The 25,825-nt window shown below is 40.2% G+C and overlaps 1 protein-coding gene across 1 annotated transcript in view; it reads left to right on the top strand.

The window, feature by feature from the left end:
* Nucleotides 1-25,825, top strand: part of COL28A1 (collagen type XXVIII alpha 1 chain) — a gene marked incomplete at both ends in the record, with an annotated part of 145,870 nt that overhangs the window by 83,565 nt on the left and 36,480 nt on the right. The window contains 2 exons of the mRNA XM_080664115.1: nt 4,102-4,170; nt 6,192-6,260. Of these exons, the coding sequence (XP_080520241.1) occupies nt 4,102-4,170; nt 6,192-6,260 (138 nt within the window). The remainder of the gene's footprint in view (nt 1-4,101; nt 4,171-6,191; nt 6,261-25,825) is intronic.

The raw sequence follows: 25,825 nt of genomic DNA, 5'->3' as shown, positions 1-25,825 counted from the left end.
ACACTCCTTCAGTTCCACCGGTGCTGCCCTGTGGCGTAACTGCTGCTATCAAGTGTGGAGTGAGTCCTGACAGCACTCCTCTTACACACATCCGCCTCGCTGTGTGTCGTAGCCTAGCATGGGCACGTGGCACACAGAACAAACGGCAGGATGCATTTTGAAGACCCCACGTAGGAGAGAGACACTACCTCTGTGGACTCACACAGCGCGTTGAATGCCTGATATTCCCATCGATTGAAAAGTATGGTACATGTATATCAAGGAATGAGCTTAGTCCTATGTTGCTGACCAACTCTAACATCTGCAGTCTGTGTTACAATTTGATTTAAGGTCTATCAATTTCATATAGGCCTTTATTAGATTATGTTCACATAGGTCAAAAGATACAAAAGAATACTTTGATAGATAAAACATAGCTAATTATATGAATAAGAATGGACTTGTTTGAGGTAAACATTTTAGTACCACATATAACATGGGACCACACCCTTACAAAGCTCATTTGCCAAAATTCATGTATAAAAATGGCAACAATGTGCCCACAGGGTCAGCTATGCTATTGCATTTAGCCCCAGACATTTTTAAATGGTGAGGGTTTTGGGGAACTAAATAAGAGAAAAAAAGAATAACAATAACAAACTTGATGAGAGTGGCCTAAGGAAAACTCACAACTTCAGCTATTTTTCCCACTTGGTTTTCTATCTGGGATGTATGTGTGCATGTTTATGTATGTGTTAGTATGATAAATACAATTTGAGACAGCAGTGTTTACTAAAATCCATCACAAGAAAAGTATCATGAATTAGAGTGTCAAATTCTTTCTTAAAGAAATACTACTTTATTAGCAATCTCCATCTGCCTTCTTCCTCTTCCTCTTTGTCCGCCTTTCTATCTTTAAAATCTCATGTTCTTCTCCTGATTAGGGATGAACATCACGGTAACTTTCTTACCCTCACTGGTGAGATATTTATGAGGTATTGTTCATGGATTTTAAAGAGATGTTATCAAAAACATTATGAACATTATTAAGCACAGACAAAAGCAGAAACACTAGTAAATTCTCATTTACCTATCACACTTCTTCAACAATTACCAACCTGTGGTCAACCTTTATCTGTATCCCCCATCCCTCACTTCTCCTCTTCGCACTGCATTATCCCAGCAAATACCAGATGTCACCCATATAGAGCTTTAGCATTTGTCTCTCTAACGTAAGAGCTATTTAAAAACAAACCAATAACATATAGCTGCAATATCCTTAGCAAAACTAAAAAATATTAATAGCAATTACATAGTATCATCCAATTTCTAACATTAAACTTTCCCAGTTTGTCTTATAAATTTATGATAGTTTGTTTGTTTGAATTGGAATCCAAACAATGTCCACACATTACTTTTGAATTTTCATCTCTTTTTAAAATCAAAGGTTACATATCTTTCATTTTTTCTTTGCACTTTCTTAGTGGATGGGTTCTTTATCCTTGAGGATTTTGCTGATGATATCCTTATGTTTCTCCACCCACTCTTGCTTTTGTTTGTTTGTTTGTTTGTTTTTGGTAGTTAGATTTAGACACCTGCCAGAATCAGATTCAGTTTTTCTTAGCTAGAATACTTCATAGGTGGGGCCATATAGTCCCATTGTATCACACCAGGTGTCTAACCTCATCATGGAAGGGTAGAGATGAAGAGAAACACGAGAGAGCAATTCATTGTATCTGGGTGGGGTTGAGAGTGACCAGGCAAAGAAGACCATTATTTTTTGATAAAAAATTTAATGATTCTGGATAAAATCTACTTAACTATGTTTACTACTTAACTGCTTAACTGTGCTCTGTTTTGTCAGAGGGACTCTAAATGTAGCAAGCGTGTGAATCAGTCAGGTGTAGTTGGAGACCCTCACTGGGTGAATTTATAGACGCTCCCATTAAAGGTACTTCAGAAAAGAGAGATGACAAAAATGTAGGTAAGACAAGACATAAAATGTATGTATTGTATTCTTGGAACTCTTGATGACCAGAGTGATCATTTAAGTGAGGAGAAACTTGGGGCCACTCAAATGTGGGAGTCAGGAGAGAGGTACTAAAGAGATAATTAGTACCAGTGGTCTCAACAGCAGTTAAGTAGTAACAGAAAGAGATGGAGACTGGAGGCCAGAATCATAAAGTGGTATGGAAGCAAAATATGTAATATAAAAGTAGAGATGAAAATAATCAAGTCAGTAATAAAGAATCATTTAACGTTTTCCTCAGTCTTTTAAGGCTTGTTTCCTCTAGAAGTATCTTAAAGTTTGTAAGTAAAAAGTAAAGGACAAGCTGTTTTTCTAAATAAACAGTTTCATCATTTCTTAAAATCTTTGAATTTTGCACTGTTGAGAGCTATAAAGTACTTAGCTCCTAACAGGACATGGACAAAACAAGACCCAGAGCAAAGAGCTTGGGAGATCTAGGGTAAAAGCCTGGCTCTGGTCCCTTTTTTTTAAAAAAAAAACACAAAAATAACTTTATTGACACATATTTAATATATCATAGAATTCACCCATGTCTGTGACTGTTTAGCAAATTTAGCAAGTTGTACAGCTATTACCGTAAATCAGTTTTTGAACATTTTCTTCCCCTCAGTGAGATCCCTCATGCCCATTTATAGTTAATCCTATTCCTGGCCCCAGGCAACCACTGATTTACTGTCGCTATAGATTTGCCTTTTCTGGACATTGTATATAAATGAAATCAAACAATATGTCTGGCTTCTTTGACTGCAAATAATGTTTTAGGGTTCATCCATGCCAAAGCATGCATCTGTAGCTCCTTCTTCTTTATTGCTGAATAGCTCACACTTCGTCTATCCATGTACCAGTTGATTGACATTTAGGTTGTTTCCAGTTTGGAACTGTTATGAATAATTCTGCTAAGAGCATTTGTATGTACCAGTAGGTCCTGGTATGGACAGATGTTTTCATTTTACTTGGGTGTTTACCTAGGAGTGAAATTACTGGATCATAAGGTACATTTATGTTGAACTTTTAAAGAAATTGACTGCCAAACTGTTTTCTAAAGTGGCTGTACCAGCAAAATATGAGAGTTCCTATTTTTCCACATCCTCCTAGCTCTGCCTCTTAATAGTTGTGCAGCCTTGAGCAAACTTTGGTTTCCTCTTTAGCAAAACGGATGGCATAGAATGTTAACATTTCCTAAATGCCTACTCTATGCTAGACTCTGTGATAGGGGCACTCACGTTCTTAGTCTTACCTCATTGTCCTCACCAGAAAATGTGGAGATGTTTTTCTGTGTATCTAATGAATTTACTGAGCCCCAGAGGAGGCAGGTAAGTTAGTCATCACTGTGATACAGGATGGTCGAAATACTAAATTATATCAAATAACATATATGAAGAGGCCTAGTAAAGTGTTAGGTACATAGAAGATGGCTTAATGAAGAGATTTTTATTTCTCTGCTTCTTCATATCATCATTCACATCTCTGACAGGTCTAACCACAGGGCATGACTTACCCTAACCAGGTCTCACCACCGTTCTGGTGATAGTCCCCTGTTATAAAACTGTCACTCTTTGGAGAATCTGAAAAGCCTTTATAGAATTTATCCTGCAGTCACAGCCATCCTAGTGGCAGAAGCATCACAGAGCCAATCCCAACCCAAGTAGCATAATCTTTGCTGCACAAAATGAGAGCAACTAGTTTAGGATGGGGTTATGTCTTTTAACGATTGCTTTTATTTGTGTCTCTTTTCACAATGGAAGTAATTTTTTTTCCAAATTCCAGAGAAGGGAGTTCTGGGGAAAAAGTATATATTAAGGTTGCCAAGCAGTTAATTGACTTGATTGCTTTGAAATGGATCCTGTTGGGTTGAAGATTGAATAAAGAGCAATAAGAAATGAAAACAAAGGCAGATAACACTCCCTTTGTTAAGTTTAGGAAAGTGATGTGGGTTAAAAGGACTCAATAATTTAGACAAATTCAAGGGTGTGGAATTTTAAAATATATATTTTTGTGAATATGAAAATTTATATGACATATATTTAATATTTTAACTATACAGCAAAAAGTGTTTTTAAATACCAGTAACTTGTCATTCATTGTCTTTTCAGGGAGAGCCAGGTGTCAGAGGACCTCCGGGCCCCTCTGGGCCTCGGGGCTTAGGAACCCAAGGGCCCAAGGTGAGTCCTCAGGTCTGCGCTCTGTGTGAGGGTCAGGTACCGTTAATGACAACCGAGTGAACATTAACTTCAGAGTAAGTGCTCATCTTGGTGTTTGCTCATTTTTCTCTTGAGTACTGATGAAAAGGCTTCTTTTCTCATATCATGTGAACTTTCAGTAAATAGAACATTTAAGTTTATAAAGCTATTCTCTTCCTCCCAAGAAATTAGTAAGCCCGTCTCTCTTAAGAAAGTGGGTGCAAAGTGCTCAAAATATTTCTAGGCTCATTGGAGGCTGTGCCATGATTCAGAAGCACATCTTTACTTTGGCCAGGGGTGCTTCAGGTGGCCTTTTAACAGGACGCCAGCCAAGGTATCTATTGTGTATATGTGTGTAGGACACTGTCAGAGCCTCAGTGCAAGGGTCGGCTTACTGTCTCCATGGAAGGTAACAGAAACTTCCTTTGGCTCCCTTTGCTCTCATTTCTATTTCTCTTCCTTTTGCCACCTTCAATTTGGTGATTATTCATCCATTTATTCTTTTAATCCAGTGTTTCTCAAGGAGAGAGATTTCGTCCTTCCCTCTGCACTGCAGGGGGACATTTGGGATCATTTCGGGGCGGGGGGGGGGGGACAGGGAGGAGGATTGTTATTGGCATCTAGTGGGTAGAGGACAGAGATGCTACTAAATGTGCTGCAGTGCACAAGACAGCCTCCCATAATAAAGACTTATCCAGCTCAAAATGTCAATAGTGCTCATTCATTTGCTCAACAAATGTTATTTATTTATTCAAAAGTGAGGTAGAGAGCGAGCAGGCATGTTTATAGGGGAAACGGGTATCAGTGAGCTACCCAGCACAGATTCAAATTTCAAATAGATGTATCTATGCCCAAAATGCACAGAAGTGAATTAGAATCCTATTATAGAAGGAAAAGCAGAGAGGCTTTATAAGTCAAAATTACTAAGGATCTCAGAATTACTAAGATTCTTTATCCTTTTTTTTTTTTTTTTTTTTCTTGTGCATCAACTACATAAGGGCAGTGGGCTATTTCTTAACCTGGTAGTTCACTTTATATGGGTGAAGATTGCATTCAAGATGTTAGCTATTGTTATTGGGTCTATTTTTTTTTTCAGTGTCATCTTTCTGTTTGAATTTTCTTTCTTTTTATTCTTTTTTTTTTTTTTCGATGAGCAGGTATTCCTCTTATAATTAGAAAAAAATACAGCTTTTTTTTCATACTGGAAAGAAAAAGTCTGACTTATACAGTAACTTACATTAACCCAGCATTTCTATAAAACTTACTCCATCAAATAGTAATTTGGGAACTTTCTGGGATAGTTAAACTAATCACTCTATTGTGGGACTTCTTTGTGGCTTTAATATTTTAATATGTGGTAGAGAGCTCCAAAGAGAGACACATACCATGTGTAGAACATTTTCCAATCTCAGTTGGCCACAGAAAATTTTCCTTAAGAAATATGGGGTCCACTTATATTATAAGGAATACATACTGGGAAATCATACATTTTTGCTTCATTTACATATTATCTCAAAAATTCAACACTAATCCACATTAACATCCGCTGATTCTTTACCCACAACCCTGGTGAATGAGCATTCCATATGGAAATGGAGAAATAGATGAAAGGCTACACAGAACAGTGTGTGTGAGTGGTCCTCTCACCCCGGGTGTCTAGGGGTTGGGGGTAGAGCAGCTGAAGGAATCCAAGCTGAGGAAGCTACAGGGCCAGCACTTCTGCTTACACCAAGCAGCCCTACCTTGAGTCTTCATTTGTATTTAAATTATATGTACGATTTTTTGCAAAGGATTCTTGTGCATCAACTACATAAGGGCAGTGGGCTATTTCTTAAACTTTTCTTAAAAAGGTTAGAAAATCACTGCTATATATAAAACATGAAATAGCTTATGGGCAGCATGGATGAAGGTTCTGATCAGACTGAAGTAAGAACAGAGCCAAGAGTAATAATACATTGTTTCTCCCTAAATCTTCTTACACTTGTCTGACTTCTCTCCAACAGGGTGATATTGGGCAGAAAGGTTTGCCTGGCCCTCCCGGCCCCCCTGGCTATGGATTACAAGGAATTAAAGTAAGTGAACATGATTGTGCTGGAGTCCCATCTCAGTCTACTAAGGTGATGGAGAAAAGACGCTGTGGACAATATAAAATATGACTGTTATGAAATGAAGTTAATATAAGCTGAGCCATTAAAATTGCATATAGTATTTAAAGATACCATCCAGCCATATAAAAATGGTGTAAGTGCATTGTTTCATGAGTGCTAAACATAACATAAATTGCTTGGTGAAAAATTTAACTGTTGCAGTGATTGGTTGTGCTGCTGCTGTGGCATCCCTGGTCCTGGGAAACCCTGAAAACATGATGGGCCCACTCCCTCCAGCACCGCAGCGGCCTCTGGTCATTCCTGTGCAGTCCCCACTGTGGCCTGCTGACCCTGCGCTACAGGGGCGCTCCAGCTCCCAAAGGCCTCAGAGCGTTTTCTAAACCGCAAATGTCTATTGATTGTATGGATGAATGGGGGCTGTGGCTCTTTGGTCTCAAAAGGGCCTTGGTGTTTCAGGTTCACAGCAGAGGTCAGGGGGCTATATGATGCCATGATCTTGGCACCATATGAACCTGCAGAACTGACCTTTTCCCTAGATAGGGTCTCTATATATGCCAGTACTTCCCCAGGCTAAGTCATAAAGGACAAGGGATGGGGCTGGGTATTGAGAGAAGTCCTTAATATGCCCATTAGTCCTTGAGGGGCCAGGCCTTTACAGGGGCCAGGAGGAATCTACTGAGAGGGTGGGCCATTCTGGTTAAAAAGCCAATAATGGGGACAGACAGAAATCTTCATTTCTACTCAGGAATCATTCCAGTTTCCCTCTCCCCCATCTTTAAGTTAGTTCCAGTGTTCTTTCTGCCCCAGTGTCCACATCTGAGTAATGGGGATAATGACAGTACTATGGTATTTCCTAAAGTTGATGTGAAGCATAAATGAGACAGTATGTATGATGCACGTAACACAGGCTCGGCACATGGTTGCCTATGCAGTAAATGTCGTAGTTACTCACATTGTTACTCTTTCCTGCTTCTCTTCCCTTTCTGCTAGCACTTGTATTTTCCAGGATGAGAGTCCAGAACTCTGACATTCACGTGATTTAATGCTCTAAAACATAAAATATAAGTTGCCTTAATTAGTGCAGGCATGGCTTCAGTATCCAAAAAGACCCCAACATGTACAATGGCTCAAACACAACAGAGCTTTCTGTTCACATAATAGGCCACGTAGGTGTTCCTGGTTAGTGGTCACTTTTCTTCCATAAAATTTCAGAGAACCTCATCTTCTATTTATGGTTTCTCCATCTGCTGGGCCTATGCACCACTTACTCCCAGCAAACTAAATGAGAGAGCATGCAAGAGGCACACGTGCTTCTTAAACACCTTGGCTAAGAGGTGACAGACATCACCTCTGACCACGTTTTATTGGTGGGAACTAGTCTCATGGAAAGGGAGTCTCACTCTGTGCCCAGGAGGAAGGGAACCAGAGGTTTGGTGAAGAGCTGGCATTTACTGCCACAAATAATTTAACCTGTTTATAGGTAAGATGAAGAAGTTATTTGTTGTTCTGAAGTACGTTGGTGGTTCCAGAAGAGAACAGGAAACAAGAGAGATCTCCATGACAACTCTCAAGGTGTCTCGTCACTCTCCTGATAGTATGGGGCACAGTGACTTGGACTTTAAGAACTGGGGTCAGCCCTATCAGGTCTTTAATCCTATCTTGAAAAGAAAACCGTAGAGCCTTGGCATCTTCTTATTTATTTCAACCAGCATCAGGAGCGCCAGTGGGTGATTTAGAAATTGCTTTGAGTAGACAGTCTGAGTACCAGGTAAATAGCTGGACAAGGTTTGGGGTTGAGTGGGACCAGGACATTTTCCTTTTCGACTATGAAGTCAGGTCAGAGGATGAGGGACCCTAAAACCTGGTAGAGAGCTGTGGTTCCAAGGCTGGGGGAGGTGGGCACTGCAGCAGAGGAGGAGGCAGAGCTGGCGTGAGGAGGCCGGCATAATGCGAGATAAGGAGGACCCAGCAGGAGGCTCCTGTGGGGAATAAGGGAGTGTGGTAATCCTAGGGGGTTACTTGGGATGCCAGTGTTTGAGACCAGCAGAGTGGTGGTGGGTTTTTAAAGAACTTAAAATTTTATTTTTCAATTACAGTTTATATTCAATATTTTGTATTAATTTTAGGTATTCAGCATGCTGACATTTTAAATTGTTCTGACTTTTTCTCTCCCCTTCCTTTCTTCATGTCTTCCTCTCTCTCTCGTTGCCTACTTCCCACCTACTCATATCTAATATATAAATACATAAATATTATACATTTATTCCTTTTCACTCTTGTAACAGACATTGTCCATATAAAACCAAGTTGAGTGAAGGACTTAGATAAATTCCCCTTAGATTCATACCATCTTGATGGTATTTCCCATGAATTTCACTGTTGAAAATTTATGAAAGGTATTTTATCTTTTCCCCCCATCAATACTTAGTTAGATGTGTCTAGTATACATTTTCTCCCTTCTCCTTTCAGCAAGGGAAGATATGCCTTTACTACTCAGAGCTTTGAGCTCGGGAAAGAAGTAGGGCCATATACATTCTCAAAGTTTCATGCGTTATCTTCTTCAAGCCTCACCAGCCTGGGGGGTAGGCTCTAGGAAACAGGGCACAGAGATGTTAAGTAAGTATCCAGGGTCACTCACAGCTACCTCTCCAGGCAGCCTCCCTGAAGAAATCACGTGTTGGGTAGTAAATGTCAGAGAGAAGGAAATGATCAGCTTGAGACTTTCAAAAGGAGATGCCACTCAAAATTTGTATTTGCACGTTGGAATTAAAAGTTGGCCCTTCAAGACGAGAGACATATGCAGTGGGTCTCTTTTCCTGATAATCTAGATTGTTTAAGAGAAAGAAGTATGGAAGAGCACTTCTTTCCCCCCCAGTGCAGTTCTGTTAGAAGGCAAGGGTTGGACTTAGCGACCTTTTGAAATTTCTTGGGAGGCACAAGACTAGGAATTACAGCCGGATCTGGGCTGGCATATGGAGCTCCTGGGTGAGGCTGTAATCACCCATTCAGAGACTTATCAGTCCTTTCTGGTTGGGCTCCTTTGTACTGCAAACCTCTGTGACAAGTCAATGAGTAGCCAGCACATCTGTTTTTATTGCTTTTCCAAATACCTTCAAAACTTCACAATGATTGGCTTTTTATTAGTAGTACCTTTGCTTATCTAGCTCCAGATATGGCTTCTCGTTTTGAATATAAGAAATGATGGGAAATGAGATAAGTTACTTGTTCAAGGTCACTCAGAAAATCCCTAATGAAGCAAGGGTCATGGAGTTTTCTGGATATGTTGTGGCTCAAACGGTCAGGCTATGATAAAGACAGCCCCAGCATACTTTTTCTTTTATCTTATGAAAAATTCTTCAATCATAAATTCTTCAGAAATGCTTCTCACATTATCAGGGCGGAAACCATAGGCCCAACTTGTGTGCATTCTGCCCTATAGGGGAAAGCCAAACAGTGAGAAGAGCCCAAGTACTGAAATGGAGAGAAACAGGCAGAAAAATTATCTGTCTCTGAGACAGAAAGAGGGAATTAGGTGGAACAAGGAAGAATAGGAAATGGGTTACGATGACTTTTTAAAAAATGTTTTCATTTATTTTAGAGAGAGAGGAAGGGAGAGGGATAGAAACATTTGATTTGCTGCCTCCTGCAAGCCCCCTACTGGGGATCTAGCTCACAACCCAGGCATGTCCCCTGACTGGGAATCAAACTGGTGACCTCTTGGTTCATGGGTCGATGCTCAACCACTGATCCACACCAGCCAGGCATGATGACTTTTTAAAGACAATATAGTTAGTAATGCTTTTGTTCTTACACTCTTCTATTACCTGAAATTAATGTACTTATTGTCTTCAGTTAAATTTTACCGGTGTTCTACTTCTATCCTTTTACTTCTTAAAAGATTATTTTTCTAAGTATAGAATTCTAGGTACACAGTTTCCCTTTCAGCACATGGAAGATTTTCCTGTCATTTAGTCGCCATTATTGTTCTTGAGAAGTTGCTATTCCACTGGTGATAATTTGCCCTTTTCTCTGTTTTTTAATGCTTTCCCTTTTTTAAAAATTTTATTTTATTGTTGACAGTATCACAGATGTCTCCAATTTTCTACCTGTCTGTGTCCATGGGTTATACATATGTGCATAAATGTTCTTTAGTTAATCTCTTCCTACCAGCCCCACCCCCCGCCCCTGCCAACGCCCCACTCCTGCACTGAGATCTGTTATTCTATTCCATGCATCCACACCTCTGGACCTATTTTGTTGATCAGTTTATTTTGTTCTTTAGATTCCACTTATAAGTGAGATCATGTGATATTTGTCTTTCTCTGTCTTATTTTGCTTTGCATAATAGTCTCCAGGTGCATCCAGGATGCATTTAGATGTAGATTTCATGTTATTTATCCTCTTAAGATAAATAAAATGTATTTTTGTTAATTGTTTCTGGGAAATTCTCTGCCTTATCTTTACAATATGTAGCCGGAAGCAATCTGCCCTAGTCTACCCCACTTCACACCCTCTCTGTCTTTCTGGAACTGCAATTAGTTAAACATTTTTATTGTTTCCTCCTGCATATCTGTCCTTTTATATTTTCACTCTTGTCTTTCTGAGTCACAGTAACTCTAAGAGTTTGCTAAATCCAAGGATCTGGGGTGTTTATCTAAGGCGTCCCTTGAGGTAAACTTTAACCATGCAGGTGTTGGGACATTCAAGTAGTTGCTAGTGAAGAGGCTACTCTGCGCAAGAAGGACCAAGGGCAGGCTTAGGACTGAAAAGACCAGAAGCTTTAATTTCAATTTTAAGCGTATACAAAATAATTCAATTAACTGCTGGAGGAATTACAGCACATGAAACATATGCAGTTGCAAATCACACATCACTTTATTACACAAGTTCCTGATGCTGTGGGTACAGACTTAATGAGGATCCCAATGATGCTGTCCTCTGGGGTTCAGCAGCTGGGCTGGTCCGGTCTGGAGGCAGGGGGCCAACGTTCCTCACCGAAGAACTCAGTCATCTCGATTGGGAGGTACTAGCCGTTCTTCTGTTGTCTGGCAGAGAGAGGAGCATGGAGTGGCGTCGCTTGCCAGACTGACAAAAGGACGTGCCTTTGTGGCTATCTCGACAGGTGAGCACCGTTAGCTGGCCAGGACCTATTTGTAAAGCCTGTTTCATACCCACAGCAGTTCAGGTGGCTATCAATGAATTACGTCAATGTACACAAGTTAATCTCAAACCGGGCAAACGGCTACATGTGGTTATCTAGGGAGAGTACATCACTCACACAAATGGTTATCTTAGCAAGTCACTCTGAGTCAGTAACTGAAGTTCAAATCCTTATTTATGGGGTACACACGCTTCACGGAAGTGGGGAATGTGTCCTTAATATCACACTTTAAGTTTCAAGGAAGTTAACTCAAACATTTCAAAGCCTTTTTAACATTTTAAACATTTTTAAAGCATTTTAAACATTTCTATATATTACTACAACATCTTTTTTCAGCTGTGTCAAATTTATTAGTCAGTCCATTAAATGTTTTGCTTCAATTATATTTTTCATTTCTAGATGTTCTTTTTTAGTTTTTAGAATCCACATAGTCATGCTATATAGTTTTCTTTCAGAAAAAAAATTCTGATAATTTCCCTTCCTTGTTTAAAAAGCTTCTAAAGTTTTCCTGTAACATTAAAAAAAATTAAAACAAAAAAAAAAGAGAGAAAAAGCTTTAAGGGCTGTATCTCATCTGGATGCTGCCCACCTCTTTGACTTTATCTTACATCTCTCTTTTTTTCCAGTGGTTTTTAAATTAAATTTATTGGAGTGATATCAGTTATATCATGCAATACAATCATGGCACCATGGTTTTTTCTGTCATTCCTTCTGTAGGGCCTTTGCACTATTGTTTCTCCTATTTGAGCATTTCACATGGCTGGCTCTTTCTCTTCATAACTCTTAGCTCAAATGTTACGTCCTTAGAGAGAGACCATCCCTAACCACACCATTCCAACCCTACCCCATTCTCAATTATTCCATTATACTGTTTTGTTTTGTTGCTTTCATAGCACTATAACCATATGAAAATACTAGAGGCCCGGTGCATGAATTCATGCATGGTTGGGGTCCCTCAGCCTGGCCAGCAATGGGGGCCAATCGGGGCCAGTCAGCCAGGGGGAGGGACCGCGGGAAGTTGGCCCGCCGCGGGAGGTTGGCTGTGGGAGTGCACTGATCACCAGCAGGCAGCTCCTGCATTGAGCATCTTCCCCCATGGTGGTCAGTGCGTGTCATAGCGATGGGTCAACTTAAGCTTTTACATATAGGGATTTGTTTCTTTGCTTACTTGTTTATTACCTGCCTTCTTTTGGTGGGAAAAAAAAAGTTATTTGAGAGAAATGGCTTTCTGACTTTTATCCATCTCTAATTTCCTAGTGTATAGCAGAGTGTCTGACATATAGTAGGCATTTAACAAATATTTAATAAATAAACAACATAAGGAGTAATTGAATGAATGCATGGAGGTTGGTGAATGATGGTAAAGTTCCACCTGTAACCATATTGTTGACCCACAAAATGATTCATTTAATTCAATAAACATGTATTAAATTCCACCATTAAGAGAACTCTAAACTTGTGAAATGATAACTTTTTCCCTAAATCCTAGTGTTTAGTAGCAATGTACCTTATTCTTACAGGTTGGTAAACTTGGCTGACCTAAGAGATCTTAGAAGTGCTAGATCTGGCTTTCTTGAAAGTATATCTTTGTTATTAACTATTATCACACTACAGCGGGATCACAATGAATGCAATAAAAGTAAACGTACTTATATGATATGAATAAACCAGAGGATATTATATCTGATGTTTCTTTTATATGCTCAGTGGATTCTGCCCAGTGATAAGCAGAGTATAAATACAAAAATTATTGATTAAGCTGATCTAGGTTTTCCTTTATTTTCTTTTTTTAAATTTAATAAATCTTTATTGTTCAGATTATTACAATTGTTCCTCTGCCCCCCCCCCCTTGGCTCCCCTCCACCCGGTTCCTACCCCACCCTCTGCCCTTACCTCCCCCGCACTGTCCTCATCCATAGGTATACGATTTTTGTCCAGTCTCTTCCTGCACCCCCCACACATCTTTCCCCCTGAGAATTATCAGTCCACTCCCTTTCTATTCCCCTGATTCTATTATATTCACCAGTTTATTCTGTTCATCAGATTTTTTATTCACTTGATTTTTAGATTCACTTGTTGATAGATATGTATTAGTTGTTCATAATTTTTATCTTTACCTTTTTCTTCTTCTTCCTCTTCTTAAAGGATACCTTTCAGCATTTCATATAATACTGGTTTGGCGGTGATGAACTCCTTTAGCTTTTTCTTATCTGTGAAGCTCTTTATCTGACCTTCAATTCTGAATGATAGCTTTGCTGGGTAGAGTAATCTTGGTTGTAGATTCTTGCTATTCATCACTTTGAATATTTCTTGCCACTCCCGTCTGGCCTGCATAGTTTCTGTTGAGAAATCAGCTGACAATCGTATGGGTGCTCCCTTGTAGGTAATTAACTGTTTTTCTCTTGCTGCTTTTAAGATTCTCTCTTTGTCTTTTGCCCTTGGCATTTTAATTATGATGTGTCCTGGTGTGGTCCTCTTTGGATTCCTTTTGTTTGGGGTTCTGTGCGCTTCCTGGACTTGTAAGTCTATTTCTTTCACCAGGTGGGGGAAGTTTTCAGTCATTATTTCTTCAAATAGGTTTTTAGTATCTTGTTCTCTCACTTCTTCTGGCACCCCCATAATTCGGATGTTGGTACGCTTGAGGTTGTCCCAGAGGTTCCTTACACTATCTTCAAATTTTTGGATTCTTTTTTCTTTTTGCTTTTCCAGCTGAGTGTTTTTTTGCTTCTTTGTATTTCAACTCTTTGACTTGATTCTTGCGGTCCTCTAGTCTGCTGTTAGGTCTCTGTATAATATTTTTTATTTCAGTCAGTGTATGTTTAATTTCTAGTTGGTCCTTTTTCATATCCTCAAGGGTCTCGCTAGATTTATTGGCCTTTTCTAGGAAATTCTTGAAAAACCTTATAACTGTGGTTTTGAACTCTATATCCAGTCATTTGTTTTCCTCCATTTTTTTCATTTGTGATCTGTTCCTTTGTCTCCGCATTTTTGCTGCTTCCCTGAGTTGGTAGAGTAGCTTTGTGTGGTAGGTGTCCTATAGGGCCCAGTGGCTCAGCCTCCCCCAGTCACCTGAGGTGGACACTTTTAGTGCACCCCTTTGTGGACTGTGTGCACAGCCTTGTTGTAAAGTCTTGATTGTTGTTGGTATCACTGGGAGGAATTGACCTCCAGGCCAATTGGCTGTGAGGATTAGCTGTGTCTATGCTGGGAGAACTTCTGTGCTGGAGACACCCTTATGAGACAAGACTTGCAAAATTGCAAAAGCCTCTGTGCTCAGCTTGGATGGGGCAGAGTCTCAGAGCGGAGCAGACAGCCTTGGCTTCCCGTCAGCCCTGCCCTATGAGGCCCCTGGGTCTCAGTGTCCCTCGGTAATCACTGCAAGCATCTCTGAGAGAAAGCCACCCTCGAGTTTCACCTGCTGCCAGACAGTCCAGTTTCTCCCCTTATGAGTCTGGGTTCCCAGAAACTCACCCAGAACTGGAGTTCAGCGCTATTGGGAGCTTCTGTCTCCCTCCTGCTTTAGAAAGCCAGCCACACACTCAGCCACCAGTGCACTCAGCATTCAGTCCTCTCTGCGTGTGCGCGCTTCCGGACCTCTGCCTTCCGCAGCTCCCCTGAGTCTCAGTGTGCTTTCTCTTTTCCTGACAGTCCAGATTCCCCCCGAATGAGTCTGGGTTCCCAGAGTCTCGCTCAGGACTCGAGTTTAGTGCAGTCGGGAGCTTCCGTCTCCCTCCTGCTTGGGAAAGCCAGCCATGCACTCAGCTGCCCGTGCGCTCAGCCACCCGTCCTCTCCGCGTGCGCATGTCTCCGTACCTCAGCCTTCTGCAGCTTCTCTGAGTCTCATTGTGCTTTCCTCTTTCCTTCTAGTTGTAGAATTTCCACTCAGCCGGCTTTCCTGTGGTTCTGGGTGGTGTCCGTTTTGTCTTTTAGTTGTAGTTTTGATATTGTTGTGTGAGGCAGCAGTTTAGGTGTTTATCTATGCCGCCATCTTGGTTTCTCTCCCCTCTAGGTTTTCCTTTAATGACTCATATTAATATATTAAAATAGTCTCTGGGATATAAAGGACAGCATAGGGAATATAGAAAAAAATGTCATAATTATGTTTGTCGCTAGGTGGGTACTAGAGTTTATCAGCGGGATCACTTCATAAATTATATAAGTATCTAACCATGAGGCTGTACAACTGAAACTAATATAATATTGGATGTCAACTGTAATTGAAAAATAAGAAAATTAATATAAAAAAGAGCTAAGGGGAAGGAAACATAACCCATCATTGCCTGTCACCAGACCAGCCCCTCATTATGTAATATCATTACATGTTCCATGGTCCTCATAAGTCAATAATTAAATTAGAAATAAATGAGAGACCCAGTGCAATCCAGTTGTTAGATTTTCACATCTTTGTGGTTTTAAGCAGGAAGTTTAAGCCTTGGAAATAGACAGATTTTCTTGTGAGTTCATATTTGTAGAGACAACATTTAAAGAGTAGTATCAACACGTTATCAATTCCTATTCATTGGGGTAAAGAGAATGAGATTTTATAAGCCTTTTTTTCCTGGCATATGCAATTATACCTTTAAACTGTAGCTCTTAAATTTCAAAGTGGAAAACAGACTTTTAATCCATTAAAATACTAGCCTTCTGAAAGTTCTCCAACAGGCTTCTGTTGGTTTTTAAATGAAATCTGATGAGTCAATAACTCCCATTGTGATTATTATACCAGTTTTAGAAAGAAATAAATCTTCCATGGACCTTAATCTGTCCTTCCTTCTTTAATTACCTTACTGTGGTGATTTCTTACAGTAAACATGTTTGCTGTGTTTTCTTGCTGCGTATATACTTAAAAGATAGTGCACACAGACTCTGCCAAGATTGTGATGAATAATGCTAATATGTCTTTCAATATAGTATCTGTTTTTGTTCTGCCTGTGCAGAAAATAAGTTTATATTTAAGTTTTAAAATCAGAACTTCTTTCTGCTCAAAATTAATGATACTGACCCCAGTATTCAGTCTTAGCTAGTTATATAAAACTAGAGGCCTGATGCACGAAGATTCGTGAAAGAATAGGCCTTCCTTACCCTGGCTGCCAGCACTGCCTTTGCTCTGGCCCAGAGCCACCTTCTGCCTCTAGCCTTGTCACATCAATTTGCATATTCCCTCCTTATTGGCTGTGGGCACCACCATCTTTGTCTCGGAGTTATGGTCAATTTGCATATTCTGTCTTTATTAGATAGGATTTTATTTTGGCAATTCATTCATTATTTATTTAATGAGCATATGTAAATATGTCAGGCTCTGTTCTAGGTGCTTGGAATGTATCATGAGCAAAAGAAACAAAGATTTCTGTCTTTATGGAAGTTGCATTCAATTGGCAATAAATATAATAGATACATTATATTATATGTTTGAAGCTGAAAACTGCTATGGCTGAAACAGGAGAGCAGGGTAAGGGTGTGATGAAATTTTAAGAGGGAAGGCCTCACGAGATAATAACATGAGCAGAGACTTGGAGGAGGGGAGGGAATGATCCTTGTGGATTTCTGAGGGAAGAACAGTCCAGGCAGAGAGAGAAGCTCATGCAAAGGCAATTTGATAGCAGGGGGATGCCTGGCACGTTCACCTAAGAGCATTGTGTGCTGCAGGTGAGGTCAGGGAAGTAACAGCAGTGAGGCTGGAGGGCCAGTTCAGGCATAGCTATATAGGCACTTGTAAGGACTTCGGCTTTTACTGAGAGTAAAGTGGGGAGCTATTTTCTGGGTTGTATCCCACAGTATAATATGGTCTGACTTACTTTTTAATATAATAACTGTGACTGCTGGGCTGAGAATAGACTGTAGCAGGACCAGGATTGAATGAAGGAGGCTATTCAGGAATCCAGGCAATTACAAGTGGCATTTGAAAATCCAAGTTTTATAATCTAGTTCACATACATTTAACTCCCTAGAAAAGGATTTATATCTGGTTACCCGTGTCTAAAAACAGAAAACACTCTGACAAAATTTATGCCAGATACATAAATCTGATTGCAGGTCTACCCAGTGAATTTCAAGCTATTGAACCATAACTATATTCTATATCTGGACTGTAGCACAAAAAATAAAAAATCCTAACCCTAGATACAGTTTTAATTATGCATTTGGAGAAAACAAAGGTGGAATTTTCCTCTCTCCTTTTGCTTTTCTCATTTTCCTCTCTCCTCAATTAATGATAATTATATGTTGAGACATTATAGGTGAAATTATGTGGTATACGACATACATACAGGACATAAGTACCACTTGTTATTACCTGACTTGCCTGCCAAAGTCCAGTAAAAGTAGTGTCTGCCTTCTATTGGCCATTAGAAAACTTTCTGGTATCTATTTCTTTTTTTAAAAAAATATATTTTATTGATTTTTTACAGAGAGGAAGGGAGAGGGACAGAGAGTTAGAAACATCGATGAGAGAGAAACATCGATCAGCTGCCTCCTGCACACTCCCTACCGGGTATGTGCCCGCAACCAAGGTACATGCCCTTGACCAGAATCGAACCTAGGACCCTTGAGTCCACAGGCCGACGCTCTATCCACTGAGCCAAACCAGTTAGGGCTGGATCTATTTCTTAATAAACTAAACCCTCATTGATAGTAAATATGTGGATGTAAATAAATTTCAGAGAATCTACTTGAGAATTAAAAAAAACTTGATATATTTTTATATCAAGAAAATACATCTAAAGGGTCTTTAAATGCACCCAAAGAGATCAGCTTCAAAAATTTGCAAGGCCCCATTTGATCTGGACACCTTCTCAACCCCTCAGTTCTCAACAATCCAGTCCTTCTGAAAGTCTTTCAGTTCCCTGTGAAAGCCGAGTTTCCTGACGCTGGTGCTTATGCTGTTCCCTCTTCTCGGATAAGTCCTTCTCACCCCCCACTTCCACCGGTTCCCTCTTACTCATATGTCAGGGCTCATATTACATAGGTTTCCTCCAGAAGCCTTCCCTGTCTCCTTTAACCTGTGTTTCCATGGCACACTGAATAATAACTCCTTTCATAGATCTTTGCACATTATATTGTGTTTGTTTTCTTATCTAAACACCAGACTCTGTGAGATATATGAGATTAGCAGATGTCTTGTGTTTATTTTTTGTTTCCTGTGAACCTAACACATGCCTTGCATGTGTTTGACATCCTATAGACAGGACTCATTCATTTAGTATTTACTATCTTTCAGAGCATTCATTCAATTAAGTATTAGTCAGCAACTACCATGTGCTGGGCACAGTGCTAAGTGCTGGGGATAGAAGCGACTATAATGGCTAAAGCACCTATACATGGAGATTAGAGTCTGTAGAGTTTCCATTTGCATTCCTTTAGATCCAGTTAGTAAAAACAAATCAAACATATAGAGGAGAAGAAGAAAATAGGGAGCTGTGGGTTGGGTCAATTGGTTCTTTACCTGGTATAATATTTCGATCTGATAATTATTTTACTTCGAGTGAAAGCTACAAGTCTACATAGTATGATTATTTAAACATCTTTATAAAGCAATTTGCTTTCTATCTGAGACATCTGCCACAAACATTCTCTCACATGTGACCTGAGTAGTGGAATGTCTTTGTGTTGCAAGTATTGGATAAAGTGGTTTATGTCATGGAACTTGGAACTAGTAAGAATGAATCCATATATCACAAATCAATATATCCCATTGCTTCTGAGCCATAGAATATCCTATATAATAAAAGGCTAATGTGTATTCCACCGGGAGACCAGTTCAATCACTCGCTATGACGTGCGCTGACCACCAGAGGGCGATGAGGAACATTGCTGTCCACCAGTGGCAGTGCGCTGGTGATGAGGGAAGGAGGAGGCAGGGAGGCTGTGAGGTGGGGAACCTGATCGGCCCTGATCTCTGGCCAGGCCTAGGGACCCTACCTGTGCTCGAATTTTGTGCACTGGCCTCTAGTATATTTATAATTTACCACTTCTCATTTCATAAGATAATGTCATTGCAACCAGCCCTGGCAAGAAGAAACTATCCGTCCTCAAGTTTAACCCTGGTTACTTTGCTGATGAAATCATGAACTGGAACTAAATAAAATCAGCCATTGTAAAAAGGTATCCCAGAGTAACCAACTGTGTTGATGGTAGATTCTAAAGTATGAATTAAAGGAACAAAAGACTCCGGGCAATGCTTCTCCCACTGGGAGAATCCCTTTACCACCTGCTTTCACTTTCTTTGTCAAAAATATTCCCTTATTGGCTATATTCTTTGTCCTTTAAAAAAATTATCTTTATTGGTGAAAATATTACAGATGTCCCCCCATTTTCCCCACTAATCCTTCACCCTCTCACAGCCCCCCGCTCCCCTCCAGGCCTTCATTGCACTATTCCACATTCCTAGCTCTTGACATTCCATGCTACATGTTAAAAAGTGGGATAGAAGCTGAGGCAGTGGGTAGGAGAAAATTTGATGGTACTTAATTAGGGATTTGGCATACTTGAGGAATGCAGTGAGTCATCAGGTGAAAGAGCTTTGTACAAAGAAGTAACCTGACATAAATCATGTTTTAAAAGGATGGTTCTGGCAGTATGTAGCAAGTAGACTGTGGGGTTACAAAGACAAATAAAAAGTTGACATAGCCCTGGCTGGTTTGGCTCAGTGGATAGAGTGTCAGCCTGCAGACTGAAGGGTTCCAGGTTCGATTCTAGCCAAGGGCACATGCCTGGATTGTGGGCTCAATCCCCAGTGGGGAGCATGTAGGAGGCAGCCAATCAATGATTCTCTTTCATCATTGATGTTTCTATCTCTCTCCCTCTCCCTTCCTCTCTGAAATGAATAAAAATATGTTTTAAAAAAAGTTGACATATAAAGATATTGGCAAAGTGCAGGTGAGAGATGGTGAAGGTTTAGCCCAGGATGATAATGGTGAAAATGGTAAGGGGTGGTTGGATTCTGGATTGGATGTCAGGTGTTTGATGAAGGAGTTAAGATACCAGGATTTTTGGGCTAAAGAACTAGAAGGATGGAGTTGCCATTTTCTGAGATAGGAGAATCTATAGGAAAATAGGGATGGGTTAGGTGTGCAAGAAATCAGTACATAATCTGAAATTTAGATTTGGACACTATAAAGCTAAACCTTCAGTGAAGCTATTAAGTAGGAATTTGGGAATAGAAACCTAGAGAACAGGCAATATAAATGTAACAATATATAGATAATATTTAAAGTTTTACTGTGGATGAGAACATGTGGGGAGTGAGACAGAGAAGAAAAGGGATTCAAAGTCTGGGCCCTGGGCCCTCTCCATTTGGAGGATTTTATGGTGAAGAGGCCATAGCAAAGGAGCCTGGGAAGTAGTAGCCAGTGGGGTGGAGAACCAAGAGGAAGTGGTTCCTAGAAGCCCAGGGAAGAAAGTGTTTGAAGGAGGAGGGCATGGTCTATTACTTTCAATGCTGCTGATTAGAGGAGAGCTGAAAAGTGATCATTAGACTTGACATCATGTAAGTCATTGGTGACCTTGACAAGAGCTATGTACACACACACACACACATTCATGCATATGCACACACATTCACACTGACAGAATAAAACCTATGAAAAAAGTCTTAACAATTGATGGGTCTGAGTGAAAGAACTACGGGAAATATTTATATTATTGCTATTCTGTGAGCTTAAAATTATTTTAAAATAAAAGCTTTTAAAAAGAGTTAATGGTGAGAAAGGAAGTGAAGACAACGCATGCAGGCAACACTTTTGAAAAGGAGAACATGGAAATGGAGTGATGGGTGAGATTAAGGACGTTGTTATTTAAGATGGAAGACATTACAGTATCATGTAGGTTGATGGGAAAGATCTAGTAAACAAGAAAATATTCAGACGCCAAAGAAAAGGGAGTTGCTAGAGGCATTCCCTTGATCTTTTGAATGAGAAGGGGCTTCTACTAACACCTCTCCCATCCAACACAAGAGTCTGTTCTCATGGGCATCTAGCCATCAGATTCTCCTTGGGAATGGAAGCTTTTTTCCTTCCATGTATGTTATTTAATAACCTTGGAACAAATTCAAGAAGCTCTGTTACTTTTTAAAATGAAAATAATGCATACTTGTATTACATCTAAATAATCACGCCAAGTTGTGAAAGTCTCCTCTCTCCTTCAGTCCTATCTTTTAGAGGTTGTCCCTATTTGAAGTGTGGTGTGTAGCTTTTGTATTTTTGATAGATGTGTAAACATACACATATATAGCATGATAGCCTTCAAAATCATTCCATGCAGAATTTCCCCAACTTCCCACCCCACTCCACCTCCAGTTAATAGAGCATGAATAGCCCTCCAAATCAATACATAAAAAATGTACTATGTTTTTAACAGCCATGTAGTAATCCATAATGTGGATGTATCATAATTTATATACTTCCCTTCCTCAAATAATGCTGCAGAGAACATTCTTGTATTTCCTACACTTGTAGTAGTGTTTCCATTTCATTGTGTTTTGAAAGGCTTACACTATAGCTATGATTGGTAGACTTTCCTTCTTTATATAGAACTGAAATCTGCCTACCTGTGAATTTTTCTGCTGCTGCTAATCCTTTGATGTGGTTTTCTACTTGACTTTGAGCAGGAGTCTAGGCTTATAAAAATTTGTAAATACTATTTCATTACACATATGTTTGTCTCTTTAACTATTAAACTTTAACTCATGTTTTCTTGCTTGAAGCAAGTATGATGCAATTAAAACCTGAGTTAACCTTGTTAATAACTGAATTTTCTTGAAAGGTATGTTTTTATAGGAGACTGTAACTTTGTGGATCTTTTTACATTTTTTCAATCTGTTTTTTTGTGGGGTTTTTTCTTGCCTCAGAAATGCCAGCTACATCTGTGTGTTATATAGTATGTCAAGGCCAACTCCTAATGTTGTTAAGCAGTTTATGAAGACAGTCTAAAAGGGTGTTGCAGGAAAAATCAAGAGGCAAGTTTCCTTTATGAGTGCTCCGCCCCTCTGAATGAGCATTTGAATCGTCAGGAACAGTTCCTATTGTGTTAAGTTGGAAGCCATGAGGAAGGAAAACAGGGCATATAAGTGCCTGAGGTTGAGGACTGCCTATAGAAACTATTAATTATAAGACTTTACTACACTTTTATTTTTCCCAGCTTTTTAAAATTAATTAAATTTCTTTATTTTATTAAAAATATACTTGGATATATGTATCATTTCCTTTTTTAAACAAATGTATTATTTTCAACTATTTTTATTTTTTATAGTGGTAAAAACACTTACCACGAGATCTACCCACTTAAACTTTTAAGTGTACAGCACAGTATTGTCCACTGGAGGCATTAGGTTTTCAGATGATCTCTAGAACTTATTCGTCTTGCATAACTAACACATTATACCCGCTGAACAACTTCTCATTTCCCCCTCCACCCTCATTCTACTCTGCTTCTATGAGTTTGACTACTTTAGTTATCTCACCTGAGTGCCGTCAATGCAGTATTTGTCCTTCTGTGACTGGCTGATCTCACTTGGCACCACTATGTTCACTCAACACTATTCACAACAGCCAAGATGTGGAAACAACCTAGTTGCCCATCGAGGGATGAGTGGATTAAGAAAATGTGGTAAACACACACAATAGAATATTATCCAGCTCCCCAAAAGAAGGACATTCTGCCATATGGGAGAACATGAACCAACCTAGAGGACATTGTGCTAAGGGAAATAAGCCTGTCATACTTTTATTTAAGGAAGTCCTAGAACTTTATAAATATTACTTCTTTAATCCTCATAGCATATCCAGAAAGAGACCCATAAAAGAGCTAATACTGTGAATTCTGGAGAAAGGCATTCTCTGAGAGGCAATTACTTGTGAGTCCTTTTTGTGCTTTTAGTTCCTGATAGAGAATAACCAGTTTATAGAATGCTACAGTCCCTTCGTAGCGATAATCCTTTTTGACAGGTGATAAAACTTACAAGAACAACACGGAAGTATATATCTTAAAATTCACATCTCAAATACAGAATTGAAAAGGCAATATATTTTCATTATGGCTTTTACTAGTAGATGTTAGTGTCAACCATGTCTCCTGAATTTCTACATGGGCGGGGCAGCAGTCGAAGTAACCGGATGGCTGGGGGTCTGATCCGGGAGAGTGTGGGCACAGCAGGCGCTCTGCCTACAGTGGGTGGGAGGTCATCGGTATGGTTGAAGGAGATCCTGGGATGAGAGGTGGGGGCAATCCACCCCTTGGTCTGCTCTTTGGTTGCACTTCACAAGTTAACAGGCCTCACCAAATCTACTAACAGGAAGTAACTTAGGCCTAAGGGAAGACCTGGCTGAATGTCACAATGGAATATTCTTTTTGATATAATTGAACATGTAGCATGTAGCCTAACCCAGTTTGCCTTTCCCCAGCCTTCATACCTCAATGTGTGACAGTTGAGATACATGCATTGTGACAGCTGGAACTGCTGCCTTCTGCTTATGGATACGGCTGCCTATTGTACTCTCCTGTCCATCATAACAGAAAAGACTCCCACCATCCATTCCCTCGGGGTGTTTCTCAGGTCTGTGAACACCCACGCCTGGGTAATTCCAATTGGAATCTTCCATTTGGCTACAAGTCCAAGGACACATGACATATATTTTGGCATATTTGGAATTTATAGGGATTTTTTCCATATAAAATAACGTTTACAGATTCCAGGTGCGGGGGCCTGTGTATCGTTGGGAGCCATTATTCAGCCTATTAAGTCAGAGCAGAGGAGGCTTTTCCTTTCACTGCCTTTGGGGCCCGTTCTCGTGTGCTGATGAGCTGATGTATGGAAAGAGAAAGAGTAATTTGAAAAGCACACAACATTTCATGGAATCCTTTCATTTGGCGTATTTGTAAACAGGATTGAATATTGTGCTAGGAGTCCCTGAAGCAGGAGGCCCTTTTCCGCACACTGTGGTAGCAGCTTTGGCCAGGCAGGTCGGCACCTCCCACTGCTCTCGCACCCTTGTGGCAATGCAGCCAGCAGAAAGCTTCTTAAATGAGTCACGGCCGTTTCCTAACTGGTGGTAAAGCCTCTACCTGCTTTGTGCGGCTGTCTCTGAGGCCAGTGCCACAGGAGCTGTTAATAGAGTGGACCTGGGTTCAGCTCCAGACTCCAGGCCAGAGCACCTGATTACAAATATTTCCTTCAGCTGACCCACATCATGAAATCTCGGCTGGCACTTTCCCATGTGTCTCTTTTCCACATCGATCCCCAAAAGCTTATCATGAAATTTGTCTTGTGTGAACCAGAGAAGCACCTCTGTACCTGTGGGGGTTTGTGAGGGTAAATGAGACAGTGTTTAGGGTACATTTTCTCTAGGGAACTTCTACTAAAATGATAGCCAGCCTCCACATCTACTCTCTCTAGCTCCCTATGATATGCAGGGCCCTGAAATAGGAACCTCAGAAGGTAGGAAGAGAAATAAGACAAGATGCCTCTACCTGGGGCGTTTAAGATAAATAGGACAGGAAGAACATGAGCATCCACACCTACAGGAGAGGTGGGGTTGAAACAGAGGCATTACTCTTGGTGAGGCAAGGCAATTCAGGGAAGGCCCCTTGGGTGGGTTTGGTGGCTGGGACTTGGCAATGAGGGTATTCAGGGAGCACAGACAAGGTCAGAACACAAAATTCCAAGCCTGGAAGACTGAGATGTGAGTGAAAGAGGGGAAGCCAGGAAGAGAAGTAGATGTGGCTGCATAGAATTTCTGTATCTGATAGATTTGGTTCTGAAATGGCTAACAAGTGGAAAGGTCTAGAAAGCAGATGTAAGTTAGGCCTGGAGCTTAGGGACTGGGACAAGACTGTGGATTAGAAAACTAGAGACAATCCCTATAGTATCACCATTAATGCCATGGATGCCAAAAAGATTGCTAAGGATAATAGAAAAGGAAAAGTAAAGGACCACGGCAGGAACCTACCTTGAGAGCACAGACAGCGCCAAGAGAGACATTGACAATGAAACAAAGGAGCCAGGAGACTGTGATGTACAGCCAGCCAGCAAAGGAAGCATTCCCCTGTCTCCAGCAGCTGCCATAAAGCCAACCTTGTCACTTTCTGTTTCTCATTTGTGATGCAAGCATATTCAAATGCCATGCAAGATATTCATGAAATTTGGCAGGTTTCACAGAAGGCTATTTAGGCCGAATGGAAGGACAAGATTTATACAACTGAATCTAACTGGTAAAGTCCCTAGAGGCCACGCTAGTCTTTGCACTGTGATCTATCAATGTATTTCACTCTAGCATTTATACTACTATACCAAGGATCATTTTATTATCAGACAACAGGACTAAATTCTGTGAGTTGGACAACAAATCATAACAGTGAGCATGTGTCCACAAGGCAA

Source organism: Plecotus auritus (assembly GCF_963455305.1).
Source record: "Plecotus auritus genome assembly, chromosome: 4".
NCBI lineage: Eukaryota > Metazoa > Chordata > Mammalia > Chiroptera > Vespertilionidae > Plecotus > Plecotus auritus.
Note: the sequence above shows the minus strand (reverse complement) of the source record. Positions and strands in the feature narration are given on the sequence as shown.